At 38.8% G+C, this 15,813-nt stretch overlaps 1 protein-coding gene and 1 long non-coding RNA gene across 4 annotated transcripts in view; one reads left to right on the forward strand and one right to left on the reverse strand.

The window, feature by feature from the left end:
- The first annotated feature begins 2,883 nt into the window (after window positions 1–2,883).
- Window positions 2,884–15,813, forward strand: part of LOC144060648 (uncharacterized) — a 36,537-nt gene continuing 23,607 nt past the window's right edge. For 2 of the 3 annotated variants that reach the window (XR_013295966.1, XR_013295968.1), the window contains exons 1-2: window positions 2,884–2,952; window positions 3,557–3,682. This is a non-coding gene — a long non-coding RNA (uncharacterized LOC144060648). Of the gene's footprint in view, window positions 2,953–3,556; window positions 3,731–15,813 lie in introns of all 3 variants that reach the window. The other variant, XR_013295967.1, reaches the window with a different exon arrangement.
- edar (ectodysplasin A receptor) overlaps window positions 9,924–15,813 on the reverse strand; it is a 31,578-nt gene continuing 25,688 nt past the window's right edge. Inside the window, exons 10-13 of the mRNA XM_077580373.1 lie at window positions 15,710–15,782; window positions 14,640–14,970; window positions 14,459–14,522; window positions 9,924–13,236 (exon numbers count right to left, since the gene is read on the reverse strand). Coding sequence (XP_077436499.1) covers window positions 12,848–13,236; window positions 14,459–14,522; window positions 14,640–14,970; window positions 15,710–15,782 — 857 coding nt within the window. The 3' untranslated portion in view covers window positions 9,924–12,847. The remainder of the gene's footprint in view (window positions 13,237–14,458; window positions 14,523–14,639; window positions 14,971–15,709; window positions 15,783–15,813) is intronic.

Genomic DNA, 15,813 nt, shown 5'->3' on the forward strand with positions numbered 1-15,813 from the left:
TCCCTACAGGACAAATTGTCTCAAAATCTGAACAATTTGTAGGTCACGATTCGGAATGAATAATGTTTGACTAATACATCTTAGCGCTTAGCGAGTTAGCATTGTTTTCAATTTAATATCAAGACCTTGTAAAGAACTACGGATGTGTCCTCAGATGTTAAATACATGCTTTTACAATGGAAAAAGTGTCTTTTCCCCCCTCTTTGCTCAATTTGCACATTCGCGTGTACTGACATGCACACACATACACGCACATACAGGAATGCATTGTGCGTAGGGGTTGAGGTCAAACTTCTGTATCAGGGAATGTGATCGTATATTCAGCGCCTTCCATGGCTGATTTAACGGTTACACAGTAGATCTTATATATTAGATTAATGATGAATAGATTCTGACTCAAAAATTAAAGAAAGTCATCCATGCTTTTTGATGTAAATTGGAATCGGGCACAGCCCCATGGATAATTTTCATGACTAATGGATTAAGAATCTTGATCAAGTTACAAAATTTTTCCATCTGTTGGACTTTGTATTTTGTTATTATCAGCTACTTCTCCATGATAGGATAATTAATATGTAAACATTTGAATAGAGTAATTTTAATGTATTTTTTTTTTGTTCAAATGTCTCCGCCCCCTCCCTCAAAAAAAGGGAGCCAGTGGGTAAGCAAGGGAGGATTTTTTTGTACTTTTTCTCTCAATAAATTTCCAAAACCCCAAAGGCCCTGCACAGTGTGTTAAGGGTAAACACTAAAATATTAATGTAGCCAATTAAATCTCTCGAAATGAATCCAGTAAAAGGGTTATACTGTAGTTATTATGGGGATGAATCAAGGATTTAATCACGTTGATTGCATGATTAATAAAGCGCACTACAATAGCAATAGTGCAATTTTGCGTTTATCTCAAGATGGCATACGTTACAATCAAATAAAAACTAGTGTTCAGTGTGTTTACATAGCTTTCTAAACCGAAAGCATCACACTACAGTTGGACTTTTTTTTTGTAGTATTGTGGAACCTGTATTTGTTTTCACTGATGTGTTCTTGTGCTTCCACCTGTATCACGTTGTCTCACAGGTGCTCACAACAGATTTTCATATCGGCGGTTTGTTCAGCCTGCAGGTGGTTCCACCTTCACTTTGTTCTCTGTATTTTATCACTTTCTATCAATTTTTGGCTTTTTACATTTTTTTAATATTTTTTTTTTTTATTATATTATTATTATTTTTTGTGCAGTTTACTTCCCAGTGTGTCCCCGCCATGTGCAAAACAATAGTCTTTAATATTGAAACACTCATAAAAATGTTTCTGTATCTTTCCCAGTCTTCTGAGGCAGAGTAATTGCTCCGGGGCCCCTCTGAAGCCCTTAAATCTGTATTAGCATACATACTGCTGCTCTGTGGCGGAAGAGAGTCATGCCAATTGAAAAGCAATCATTTTCTCAGCAGTGCTTTGCCATTGCCACTGTAATTGTGTGTGTGGAAGACTAGTTGTGTGTGCATGTTTTTTTTGTTGTCATCATGAGAGAGAGGATAATTGCTTCAGCATTACAACATAACAGTATGCTATTAATTCAATGATGGGACTTGATTGCTTTTGTCTGTTATGTCCCCTGGGCCACATCGTATGTGTTTGTCTTATTCGTCAGTAAACAGGAGGCACAAGAAGATGTTTGCTCACACTTGATCACTTGACGCACACGCACGCACGCACGCACACGCACACACAATTTTCTAGACAAGAGACTATGAGCAAACCTTGACCTCGTTTGGTCATCATCTTAATATTATGTATTAAAATTGGACTCCTACTAAGTCTAAACAAAATTGTCAACAATAGATGGGTTGGTAGATGCAAATACTGCCACAATAATGAAGAGTGTAAGAACTAATTAACTAAATGGCAGGTTTAACATCTAACAGAAACACTCGGACAATTACCCCAGTAGTTGGTGTCCGTGCCTTAAAAAATACAGCCAGTATTTGTGATAGTTTAAAAAAATAAAATAAAATAAAAAATTTCATTTACATACAAATTTAATTTCACTTACATGTGCAATAAATTTCAATGGAATCATTATTTCATATAGGCTATAAGTATCGTTTTTTTTGTATTTACGGTCAAGCTATCATAATGTTACAATGGCTTGTGATAAATATTTTAAATTTGCTTTTTAGAAATGAAACCCCCATCTGGCTTTTGATCATGCTATATATATATATATATATATATATATATATATATATATATATATATATATATATATTGATCGCACAGTCAATTATTTTTTAAGTTGATACTTTGTAAAAATAAATAAATAAATAAATAAAAAAGAAAAAAGTTTGACAATCAATGCCTTAAACTAAAAAGAGTTTTCCAGTGCTTTTGTTACCCATTGCTCATGCAGGGTTCAATTGGTTGGAGTATGGTTCTAGAGTAAAGTGCCTTTAGATCAAATTTGTGGCGCAATAAAGATAAACTTGACTTGATTTGACTAGTTGACAGAAATGTTGCTACGGAAATGCTCAGTAATTGATGTTTAAATTGGTTGTTACGCAGCACTGCGCACTGGCGTGCCGAGAGTCAACATTAAGGAAACACTGACACCCTCTGGCAGCTTGCTAGAATTACAAAAAAAAATAAAAATAATTAGGTGCGTTTAAATTCAGCCATGTGTTCAAGAATGGTTTAATTTAAACATAATTTGTTAATCTTGTATTTTTTGTGCTTAATTCAACTGAAACCAATGTAATTCAGACGTGAACCACTATTCTGGCTCGTGTCACTGGAAAAAAGTCTGCATAAGTGAGGTAAAAACTGGACATTAAGTTTCAAAATAAAGCTAACACCGGAAGTGTATTTATAAAAAAAATTATAAAAAAAGGTTACTAACCTAACGCAGCTGGCGATCTTCTACAAAAAAGCAGAACTCAACAGTCGAAAACGGAGCAGGTTGGTTGTTATCCATCCATCTATTCCTTTCCGTTTTCCTTTCTTTACCACTTGTTGGAAAATGTTGTCTTGAATGTCACTACGAGAATGTCTCTACTGAACTTGGGCTCAATAATTCAAGTGTTAGAATTCATCCAAGCGGCTAACAATATTGCTAACGTAAAATAAAATAACCAGTCATAAAAAAAAGAAAAGAATAAAAAGTCAAGCCCCTCTCCTACGTCCTAGTAATATGTTGTGACTTTTTAAAGGGTACCTAGACCTGGATTTTTATTTATTTTTCATTTGTTGACATTTTTGAGTCAAGGATAGAAATTTAGCTTTTGTTTGTTTGTTCCCAATGTCTGTTTCAAATACTTGTTTAAAAGGCAATTCAAGGGCAGCACAGTGGATGAATACTTGTACTAGATTGCATGCCTGCCTAACAATTCTCAAGTATGATTTTATTCTAGTTTGATGACAGTTACAATATGTAAACCTAGTTGGATCTGGATCTGATCCAGGTTTTAATTTGTTGTGCTCATATAGGATCACAACAGCTAAACGTAGGTAAAATGTCTTCTAGTTCCAAGGTAACATTTTAAGGTGTGATTTGATTTTGCAGGTGGCACACCTTGATGGAGATCTACGTTTTCTGAATTGTTGCCCTATTGACGCCAGATTTGGCAGTAACGGGAGTCACCATGATCCCGATGAGGATCTGAGACCTGCGACTCCACCTACAAGAGAGGTGCGTCGTGCTGAAACAACAGATACTGTCATCACAAATATTTTCAAGGTGCATAATTTGATATAATATCAGACAACAAAACATGCCACAAGCCCGTTGAGCTCATTATGATATGAAGTTTTTATTTTTATTTTTATTGTGATAAAATAATGATAAAGACAACATACATTGATGATGTATTCATGTGCGCCTGATGATGAACACAACAATTTACAGCATTTTAGTCTCACAATAAATTAGGCGTGGGAGAAAGAGAAATTCTTTTCAACACATTATTTTGCCAGAACTGCATATTGAGCAGTTTTTACTATGGCCAGAAGATGACGCTGTGGCAGTGCTTTTGTTTAGTTGTGGCTGGAAGCCATTGAGAGACTTTTTGAGACAGTGTTGACATCATTCACTGTTTCAACAGTTCACGGATAAGGCTGAAAAGACAATCAAGGAGGATTCACCTTACCAATCAGAACTCCTTACAGACAGATTTTGTCTTTTACCTTTTCTGTAATTGCGGTATAACCTCTATTTTGTTTATTGTAGGGAAACTACTACGTTTATAAAATTGTATAGGAGCCATCTATTATTTGAGTTTATTATTTGGGTTTTATTTTTATAGACAACACAAAGGCCATTTTTTAAAAAACTGAAATTACACTGGGATCACATCGTTTACTTGAAATTTGATTGCAGTGAGACAGGAAATTTGAACAAGGTGATTATGTCAACTAACGTTAGAGAAACTATGGAAATGTTTAATCGCCTCCTCTTATTATTACATTAAAAAATGATGGATAACTAGTTTTGAAATCGTTCGTCTCTGTGTGCCCTGCAATTGACTGGCAACCAGTTCAGGGTGTACCCCGCCTACTGCCCGAAGCCAGCTGGGATAGGCTCCAGCAACCCCCGCGACCCTTGTGAGGACAAGCGGTAAAGAAAATGGATGGATAGTTTTGAAATCAGAAGTCAAGAATAATAGTTTGCTCAACTATTTATTACATATGACAATTATAAATGTTGTTTCAGAATATTTTAGCAAGAGTCATGAAAGTCGACACCCTTAATTTTGTTTCACGGGCCACAGATTTGGCCCCTGGACCTTGAGTTTGACACACGTGATTTAACATCTTCAGTGAACCGAACACAAGCATGTTTTTGGCAATCACAATACCAAGAGAAAAATAATCCAAGCAAGGGCAGAACGTTTTAAACTGTACACAGGAAGTCCTGGTTTGAACCCACGGCCTCATAACTGAGAGTCGGCTTTGGTAACCACTGTCATTTTGTTAAATAGTTTCACCGTTTTCATTTTGGAAAATAGCAACATGGATTTATTTGTTTATTTATTTATTTTGCACATGCCAGGTATCTTCCCATCCAATGTTCTTCAGGTTACAAATCGGCCCTCGCCGCTTGACTTTGGACTTTAATGTCTGCTCTTGAAAACCCGTCTCGAGTCTTGCCACCCTACTTCATGTCTTTCGGGTTGTCAGTCAACACACATGTTCGACTGGAATCAAGATGATCCACTATGGCTGCAACATATGTGCTTTAAGCCTTTAAGTCAAAAATATCAAATCTGACCGGTAGAGCCACATCAGTGGAGAAAGGGTAGAATATTGTATGTCATGGGAGCCAGCTGAATCAAAGGTACGAGGTACCTGAAAGGGTGAAGAGATTAACCAATAGCAGCTCTAGAGCTTTTTCTTGACATACGTTTTGGATCGCAGCTGTCTCGTTCGGTTCTGATTTATTAGTTCCATCCATATTTTAAAGGAGAAGCCTACTGGTTCCATGTCACATTGGATTTGTTTTTTTTCGGCAGTTATATTTGATGAATATCACAGTAGGCACATTGTTCCTATTTTGGGGAGTTGTATAACAACAGTAACTGACAGCAGGCACTAGAATGAATTTTGAGGAATGGCCGTTCTACCAAGTATGTGTTCTATAATGTGTTGCATGATATATCTGTTTGCCATGCTGCTCAAGTTAAGGAAAGTTTCAGCTATAGGTTTCTTATTCCAAGATGTCCCTGTTTTTTTTTTCATGAAGTCTCAGGGAGAACTTACAAGAAGATACAGGTCATTCCAAAAGAGGACATTGTCCAAAACTCCGTTTTTTTACAACCCCCCCATATTCAGCTTAATTTAACAATTTTACAAAGTTTTTTTTCCCCAGGTGAGTCTGGTCTTTAAAAACGCCTTGTATCTTCCTGCACGTGACTGATGTCATAAAGACTGAGGTGCAGAGACACACGTTTTTGATGAGCAACAATTTGAAGACACAAGTCACCACCAAATCTCCTGTTCAAAGCGCTCTCAATGAAAAAAAAAAAAAAATGCACTTTTATGAAGTTTCAGGTTTAAAGTCAAAAATATTGATTGATCTTTTTAATATGAAGACTATTTTAGGTGGAAATATTTCCCAGTGATAATTTATGCCCAACCTTAGAAGTTCATATATTCTTATAATATTTGCTACTTTAGCCAATGACTCCTCTTTTCCTGTGTTTTGCAATAGAGTAGTTAAAAGCTCCGTGACATTATTTATCTTCTGCTGCAGATGTGAGCTGGTTCCCTTCAACATTTACAACAACCAAAACATATTGTACACATTGCATACATCACATTGAATTCTACAATCTAAAGAATACTTGCGTTTTATCTCCATCCAAAGTTGGCCCCTGATCTTTCTGGCTATGTCCTCACCTCCCCTCACATTATATCATATAGATCCCCCCTACCATCATTTCTCGAGGCTCAAAGCCTTTTCAATGTGTGGATTCTATTTCTTGCCAATGTGTGCAGCAGGTTTGCTCAGCTCTTGTTTGATTCAATGGCAACTACACTGAGGACGATAAATGTTTCTTCTTTTGGACGAGCATTGCAGGGAGGATTTTTTAAATTTATTTATCTCTGACGGTGCCGACTAATTATTTGCCATGTGCCAAGTCATTGTAAGTATTAACAGAACAAATCTACATCAGACTTATTACCGATACAACCAAATTTAGAGGAAGGTTATGAAATACAGTGACAATAATTCCATATCTTTTAACAGCATTCCACCTTGTTCAGTATGATTCCACGTGTCTATATTTCTTCATTTAGGATTTCAGCATTCGCACGCAATTTCTCCAGAAACTGCTTCATCTAGTTTGTATATAAAAGCCTGGAGAACCCACGGGGTCAAATTTGGCCCCTACAAATTCTGCTACTCAAATAACAAAGACCTTTTTTTTTTTTTTTCCAAATTTAACTTCAAAAGTCCAGAGTGCCACTTCTGACCCTTGCATGGGGCCATCTAGTGGATGAATATTGCACTTACATGAGCCAGAGTGGTGGTGACAAGATGGCTGGCAACATGCTGTTTTGTTGAGCTGGAAATCAATCCAAACAAAACCATCTTCTCAGCAAACCATCAGATGGTAAAATTGTGTGTGTGTTTTTTAAAATCTATATCATATCATGTTGCAGAATGCCTAGAATTAGCAACTCTGAGCTCGTTAAAAAAAAGGGTTAAAATTGAAAAAACATAGATTTTGGTGTTCAGTGAACTTATAGCAGTCATTTAATGTATAATTCATAATTTTCCAAAGAAGAAAAGGGTTCTTGGGTTCTCCGGGGTTAATCAGTCCCTATCGGAACGCTTGCCTCAGAAATGTGTTGACAGTTAAACACTCCATTGTGATTACATTAACCTCTGTGTATTTAATTTGTTAACATCTCACCTTAATATGAAAGGGAATCTGTGTTAGAAAAGTACTTCTTTAAGGACTTTAAAGGTCTGCCTTCTCTGGAAACTGTCAATGACAAAATCATTTACTTCCTGACTGCTTCCCCGTTGTCTGGTGCACGTTCCCTAACATATAACTGCCAAACTACCCTGCTATGCATCACCCACACGACTTTATGCACTGATAGTGATTTATGTTTTTTTTTTCCTGTCGTCAAAATATCCTGTAAATTGCCCTAAAGAGCTCCCCCCCACCACCGGTCTGGCTGGTTAAGCTCATTAAAGTGTTATTTGGTTGTTGGGGGAGAAGCATTAGCGGTTCCACTTGGGCTGAGCCATAAAGTCAAGACAATCAGCAGTTTGACGTGGCAGACCACAAAATATATATTACTTCCAACAGCCGCAGTGTGCAATGCTGCTGAAGTAATGCAAAGAGCACATGGATGTTCTCCTAATGTACCAGACTCTAAATGGGGCAGTGTGTGGAGCATCACACCGCTTTGCCTTACAATACGCAGATTGTTAGCTGCACTGAAGCTTTTTCTTTTTTTTCTTTTTTTTTTACAAAACCTTCCAAATAACTTTAGTCTCTGGTTGGCAACTTTAAAGCCTTCAGTATAAAAAATTGGCCTCACTGTCCACTTTGGGACTCATAAAGAGCATATGAGAAATATCAAGTCGGCAAAATGGCCTTTTATTCGAAGCAGACTGACCTCCAAAGAAATCTATCGCGCTCGTTTCATCCCGATTTAAGCTCCCAATACCCTCCCAAAGAGTCTCACTCTTGGCCTGCTCTGCTAAATTGAGGCATTCTAAGATCAGACACATCACAACAACCTCAAGCAAGGCAGTTTAACTAATCGAAAAAACATTTACTGCATGTTGATTATAAAGAGGGTCTTCTGCCCAGATTTAGTCATAACTGTTTTAATTTCCTTATTTCCTCAGTAGAGCTGTATTCTGCGGATGTATCTTTGTGAGTGTTATCGCATTTTCTGCCAGGTTTCGGCATGTCTGAAAAACCTCGTCTATTCCACAACAATGGGCCATTGTCTGTGGTTGAAATCAATGTGTTTGAATGATGTCTTTAAATTCTTATCTCATGTCCGGTGAACTCCGGGTGGGCTGTTTGCTGGGGGCTTTGTGGTACCGCCCTTCAAGATTGTATAAGAATGTTGTAAGTAACTGTAATCTTGGTACTTGTGAGAGACGGCAGCCATTGTCTGGAACTCACTTGTGCCCGGAATATTCTGTAGAAATAAAAGCTTCGAAGTAACTGTTCATCGATCTCCAGCCTGCATTCGGATAACCAACATTCTCACTACCCGAAAGAAAACGAACACGCGGAGGAAAAATTCTGCCTCCTAGAAATTAAAAAAAAATTATTTTAAATAAAGACAACCAATTTTCTAACTAAGTAATTATCAAAATGTGCTCATACATGCTATTTTGGGGTCAGGCTGCAGGCAAAGGTTCTGTACCCTCCGCCATCTAACAGGCAACGCTGCAGTTTGTGCGATCAACACAGATTGGAGCATGTCGAATCCTATCTGTATGAAAACATGGTCGACTACTCTCATCCTGCCTGCAGTCAAAACGATTAAAATGAATTGGCTGGTTAATGTGTCAAATGTAATCAACGATAAGTACAAGTCGAGGGAATCAACCAGAAAGTGCGATAAGTGGTTTTCCATTCAATGTTTCGAAATTATTAATCGACCCGTATGTGCTGACTCAATTGGTTACAATTGTTTGACACTTACAATACAGTTTATTAGATGCCTGCACAATCTAATCAGATCCAATAAAAGAGATGTATTCAACTTTTTAAGATTTTATGTACTAATCTCTGTGGGTGTGCATCGCTATTTATACTGGGTACGATACAATTCAAGGATGTAACCATTTTCAAATGTAACGATTTGGTTCGATTCAATTATGTTTATATGCATTGCTGTTATGCACAAAAGCACAATATTGTGATTTTTTTTTTTAAAAGTATGAGCTTTTTTTTTTTTTTTTTTTTACAATATTGTGACCTTTAGTTAATATCGCCAACCTCCCCACAATATCGTGATAATATCATATTGTGATGTTTGGAAAGTCATTATAGCAACAAAAAAAAAAACACACAAAACGATCTGCTTACCAAAAATTGTCGTTTTTATTCTTTCTGACTGTAGGCTGTAGATTCTGAGTCATCCAGTTCATGGTTATCAGTGAAGGAATTAAGGCAACTAATCTCTTTGACACATTTTTTGAATTTGTTCAAATATGTCTGAGGCTACTAAGCTATTAGCATAACGTAATATCGAATAATTTGAGGTTACTCTCCTTGCTTTGCAACATCCATAGTCCAATTGTGTCATGACAAAACATCTTTGGTATTTTACTACATGGAAATATGTTAAATTGGATGTCTAACAAGTGAAATAGTCACAAATAAAGCATTTTTGCAATACATCTTTATTAAAGTATACATTATGTACAATAATAAGTTATATATACAGTCACACTTAGGTTCTGTGATGAAAGTGAGCGTCTTTCCATATGTTCTCCTACTCTGCTACACGGCTGCTGCTACTTAGGTATCCCATTCATGTCTCTTCAGGACTGACATAGAACAAGTAAGATGTTGCCTGTCGAAAAACAGCTGTGTGGGGAACTCTCCAGTTTTATCCATTCCAACAATTAGATCATTTAGGAACAACTCAGCAAACAGCACCATAAAAATGTTCGGCCTGTGTCGAATTAAACTGGATTTCGCCAAGATGGCGTAGCTCTAACAAGGCAATATATTTAAAAGTTGAGGTTTTCATTTATTTGTGACAAACAAATATGCGCGGATTCATTTAGAGTGATGGAGTCCAGCCCCAGCTGTCGCAATGTCGAATATGAAATAGAAAGTGTTACAAAGTGGAGTTGATTCTTCAACTTGTGCTTCTGATTCACTGATATGATTCTGATGCTCACTCAAGGAATCAAATCAAGCATTGTTTTTTTTTTCAGTTCTGTGCTTGTAGGATTCAAATATCGTCTGCATTTCCTCAACAATAGGTGGACGGGCACTTTAACAGCAAGGCTGTTTTCTTGCACTATTCTAAGATCACCTTTACACAAGAACAATCAAGAAACACAATCTTGTTTTTGTTTTTTTTGTTTTTCAGTTTGAGACCGATCAATCTTGTGTTCTTGCCCTCCAATTTGCCAATCGTGTGGCCACAATAACAGTTTATATACATTTTCCTTTTTAAAACAATCTCTTAAATGGCTCTGCGGGGTTAGTTAGTTTGTTTTCTTTACAACTTTTCCACTGGACTTTCACTGGCTAATTGGCCCTAACTGCTTAAATGGGTGGTGGAAATCAAAGGCACTTTGCACCGGTTGCATAAACCACAACACTTTAAATTATTAGGGGCGCTGGGGAGTTACAACAACACCCAATAATTAAATCTGGTGGCCGCACTAAACTGCAGCATTGAGGTACAATAGGGAAGGAAAAGTTATGAAGCGGGGTAGAAGTTGGGTTGGGGTCACAGACAAGGGTGTTGAAGAGGAAGTCGTTGGTGAAAGATGAATGTTTGGTACGTGTCTGGAGCTGTAAAGGCACGTGCTTGAAGTGTGTGTAAATCTGTGACTATATGTGGAAATGTACGTACGAGTTGGTGAAGTCTTCCTGTACAAAAAGCTTCCAGGAAAGCTATATAGCTTACTCTCTCTCTTATGCTAATTATTGGCAACAATTCAGATTCAAATCCAGATAGCAGTGGTTCTTAACCTGGGTTTCGATCAAACAACAGGGGTCAGTTCCAAGATTTGGGCGGAGGTCATGACACAAACCCGACTCATATGATTTGCGATAACGCGTATGGTGTTCCTCAGGGTTCAATTCTGGGGCCCCTGCTGTTTTCATTGTATCTGCTCCACCTGGGTTCCATCTTAAGAAAACAGAGGTGGGTGTTTTAAAGTAGTGGTGCAACGGATCTTCATTGATCCGCGGTCGGTTCGGATCAGGTCCCACGGTTCGGATCACGCCCGATGTCAAGGAAGCTGAAACACGCTAATTCTAACTTCAAAATAAAGTTGACCAAATACATTGACAGCAAAGCAAATAGCCTCAATGCACTGTTACTTTGAAGTTCGCCCACGTCGTGGCGCGATGGCTAACCCTTCCCTTTTAGACCTTACTTTATCGTAGTTGATTGACATTGTAGTTGCGACCAACATCAACACAACGCTATCCCAAACACATATTCAACCGCTAATTAATTACGCTGTCATTGTTATGGCATGGCAGAAGTCTCGGACGTAAGTAGCTAGCGGCTACCTGTTAGCATGAGCAACGACGACTGTCTGAGTGTCTGGCTGCCGGCTGATAAGTAAGTTTGACAGCTTACTTTAATTCTTTTTCAATATTCTGGACCAAGGCTACTTTGTAATTCATTTAAGAAGTGCCTTAAAATGCACGTTGAGATCTTTTCATTATTTGAAAAAAAAAGAGATAAATAGAACTTGTCTTCATTTATTTTATAAAACACTTAAAACAAAAAAAAAAAGAAAGAAAAACATTCAGCTCAAAATGTCAAACTTAGCTGTTTAGATTCTAGGAACACAACTTTAACCCATTAGTACCTTATTTTACACATGAACTATGTAAAAATGAGAATGTTTCTGCCTCATATTGCACTTAAAAGTTGTGTTCCTAAACCCTAAATGGCTCTATTAGACATTTTGTATTGGTTTGTTGTTGTTTTTATTTAATTGGAAAAGGCGTTTTACAAAACAAACGGAGACACTAAATCCTACACCGCTATTAGACATTTTGAACAGATTTTTTAATATATTTAATGGGAAAGCCCAAAGTACTATCAATCTTCTTTTTTTTGACTGATCAGAAAAACGATCTGATCCGTGACTCAAATCCGTTATCCGATCCGTGACTTGTTGTGATTGGTTGCACCACTATTTTAAAGTGATCTTTAAATATAGAGTTGCGTGACGGGAGTTAGCATCCTAACTGGATTACTTGAGCAATTCTAATCCAGCACAACGATTTACCTAGCAAAAATAAAGGAACTCTTTCTTAAACTAACAACTTCCAAACATTTGTCAAGACTTTTCAACAAAATGTTGGAGGGTGACATTCTTCCAGAAGGTCAGAGGTGATTGATTTTGAACCTGAGAGACGACCTGGCTCACAATGTCTGTAGTTCATCTCAAAGGTGTTTGGCTTCCTACAAAATTGGAAGCATACAAATATTGAAACTGAAAAATATCTTAACAATCAGAAAGTACTCAAATTCCATGGCCAGTCTGAAATAAACTATTTTTGATATGTAGCTTCTTGACTTAGTGGAAAATCCACTGAGGTCGACCATGTTCTTCATGTGATGAGGAAGGGTACAGTCCAGTCTGTGTTGCTGCTCAGAGGTCTTAGACACTCGCGCAGCGTTGAGAGGACGGCTGACACGGTGACGGGCACGCCAGCTGGCTATGAAAACTGCTGATGCCCTGCCGGCCGCCAGCCGCCGCCGCCATGTCGTTGCCCCCCAGAACGTCCGAGCACAGCGACTCGACGGCATCCAGCCTCTCGATCTGGACCAGGCGGATGAGCAGGTCGGGGATGCTGTATCCCGCCGTGCTCACCCTCTCGAAGAGTTGCAAGCCGTCGCTCATGCCGCCGATCTCGTCCCGCTTCAGGCCGAAGCTCTCGGCCAGGTGCCTCCATGTCTTGACCACGGCGGCCTCGCTGCTGTAGGAGGAGCTCAGCATGCGGCTGGCTTTCTCCAGGCAGTCGAAGGGAAGTTCTGTGGGGCTCAGGCCTGATGAGACGCAAGAGGACACAAGCATACACACTATTAGTCATAGTTTGCGGTCAAGTTTGGTTGGTTTGGCATCCATTTTCGTTACGGCTTTTCCTCATTAAAGTCTATGCCAGCTGACTCTGGACAATAATATCCACACTTATGGGCTATTGAGTAGGGATGTACATCTCTCCACAAAAGACGATTCGATGCGGTTTTCAATACATAGTGTGCGAAACAATTCAAGGACGATTCGATTTGAAAGTGGAATGATTTTGTTTGGTTAGATTTTGATTCAATTCAATATGTTAAGGCTCAATTCGAGAGGCTATGATGCGATGACTTATTTCTTGGCATTTTGATTTGCCATTTCAAGATACATCCCTCCAATAAAAAAACGATTCGATGCGTATCTCGGTATTTCAAAGTGGAACTATTCGGTTGCACTGGGATCTTCTAAATCCCCCAAAATGCTTTGCTTTAAAACAGTTTTTGTCCTGGTGGGTGGTGTCTGGTCGGTGCTGGATTTCACTTTCCTTTCTTTCCTTTGGTCCTTCCTCGGGTCTCCTGACGGCCTCACGACTCTGGCTGGAAGTGTTCGGTTTAGGTGAACGGTATGGGATTTTTTTAATAGGTTTTAGGTGAACTAATGAATACACGCACATACACATACTCACCCACATACAAAAAAAAGAGAGCAATGATGATGACATGTCAAATCGGTAAAATTACCGAATGAACAATACTGAGCTCTCCAGAAAAACAAAAGAAAAAAAAAACAGTTTTTGTTACACCCATACTATTTAGCAAAGGTAGGCTCTTCCGTCGTTACGTCGGCCCATCATTGACGGATGCTCAATGCTTTGCAAGTGCTTAATGACGCGAAGCCTCACTGATTATCGACTCAAGAAGGTTTAAACCCGTCAATCCGGGTCAGTACAGACAGTCCTTCTCAATGCATGTATTTTTTCAAGGCTTCGCGTCTGGAATTATCCGTCAATGATGGGCCGACGTAATGACGGTAGATGCTACCGGTAACCAAGCTTATTTGTGGAGATAGAAGTACAGTAGTTGTTACTGTTATTGTCCTGATTGTCCTCATTGATGTTACAAATCAACGGTGATTTTCTACCGGTTCGTTACCATGTTGATTAGTGAAACATTATCTGTGAAGGTTTGTGTTCATTTGGTGCACAGATCTTGATCAGTCATAATTTTGAGCATTTTGAGAGGAACGTACCGTCTGTCACATTGCACGTTTTAGCGTACAGATCCAGGATCTTTTTCCTGCGACTCTGTAACATCTGTGTAGTAGAAAAAAAAAAGAAAAGGAAACACTATGTGAGCCAGATGATCCAGAACTGCAGATCGGTTTATAATCATAAATGTATAGCATATATTTCAAAGATCCACATTCCTACCCCTGGGTTTTTATTGCTGTTGTTGATTGCGGTCGCATTGCTGATGTGGTTCGCGCTGGAGATGTGGTTGACACTGCCCATGTGGCCGGGACTGGGGAGATTGCTGTTGGGGCTAGCGGCGACGTTGGCGGTCCCGTTGCAGGCCTGATCTGGGTCCAGGGCGCCCAGAGTGAGCAGACAGAGGTCCGGCTTGTTCCCCATATTGATGAGGCCCAAATTGGGGGTCGGCTCGTTTGTCTCGGCGGAGCCCTGCTTCTCTAGCGTCGCCTCCTCGTCGCTGTCAATGCTGCGACTCAACAGTTGCTCATTTTCTGACGAGGCGTCGTTTTCACTGCAACAATATGCAGTCGTTTATCTTTTAAAAATGACCTCCAAAATAATTTGGATGTTTCACTTATAAGAGCAGTTGACTTGTTTCAGGGCGCTCAACAAAACTAACCTATACAAAACTAAATCTAAATCTAAATCTAAATTTGACGCACCCCAGAGAAGTTTGAATGACTTTAAAAAATAGCCAAGCATAAAACAGAGTTAGCTTTAAATCAAGCCGTTCCTTTTTGTTCATAATCACTGCTTACGTGTCACTTCAACGGCATCGAAAATGGAGAATAGCCGTCCTGTTGTTTATCAAGCCCATTTATCGGATTATGGCGGTTTTAAGTGAAGCCTGAAATAAATAACGCCAAACACCTGAATCAGCATGCCCCTTACTGTTCACCTCTCGGTGTTTACGAGGTGTCGTGTACCTCGCACCCGCGAAAGACTCACCAACTGCCAGCATCAACAATATTGCTGCTGCACAGACTTGTTCTGTGGTGGCTAAATTATAAACACATGTTGTATAAAACTATTTCAAACTTTTTCTGGGGTGGGGGGGGGTCGTGTTGTGACACACATGCACACAGGAAACTATTACTAGTAAATGGAATATTTACATCACTCTTCCGCCTGTAATATGTAATTATATAAACAGGTATTAATGTCACGACAAGATGAAAATTAATTAGTGGTGAGGGAAAGTACTTAACTAAAAATTCTGGTGTCTGTATTGTGAGGGAAGTGACTTTTACCTTTTCACTGCCATCTGAGGCGAGGCCTGAAGTTTGTCAAACTCATCTTTTTCTGAGTAGATCACCACTTTATCTAAAAGAGAAAGAGACGATTTTTTTTTTTA

This window comes from Vanacampus margaritifer, chromosome 11 (assembly GCF_051991255.1).
Source record: "Vanacampus margaritifer isolate UIUO_Vmar chromosome 11, RoL_Vmar_1.0, whole genome shotgun sequence".
NCBI lineage: Eukaryota > Metazoa > Chordata > Actinopteri > Syngnathiformes > Syngnathidae > Vanacampus > Vanacampus margaritifer.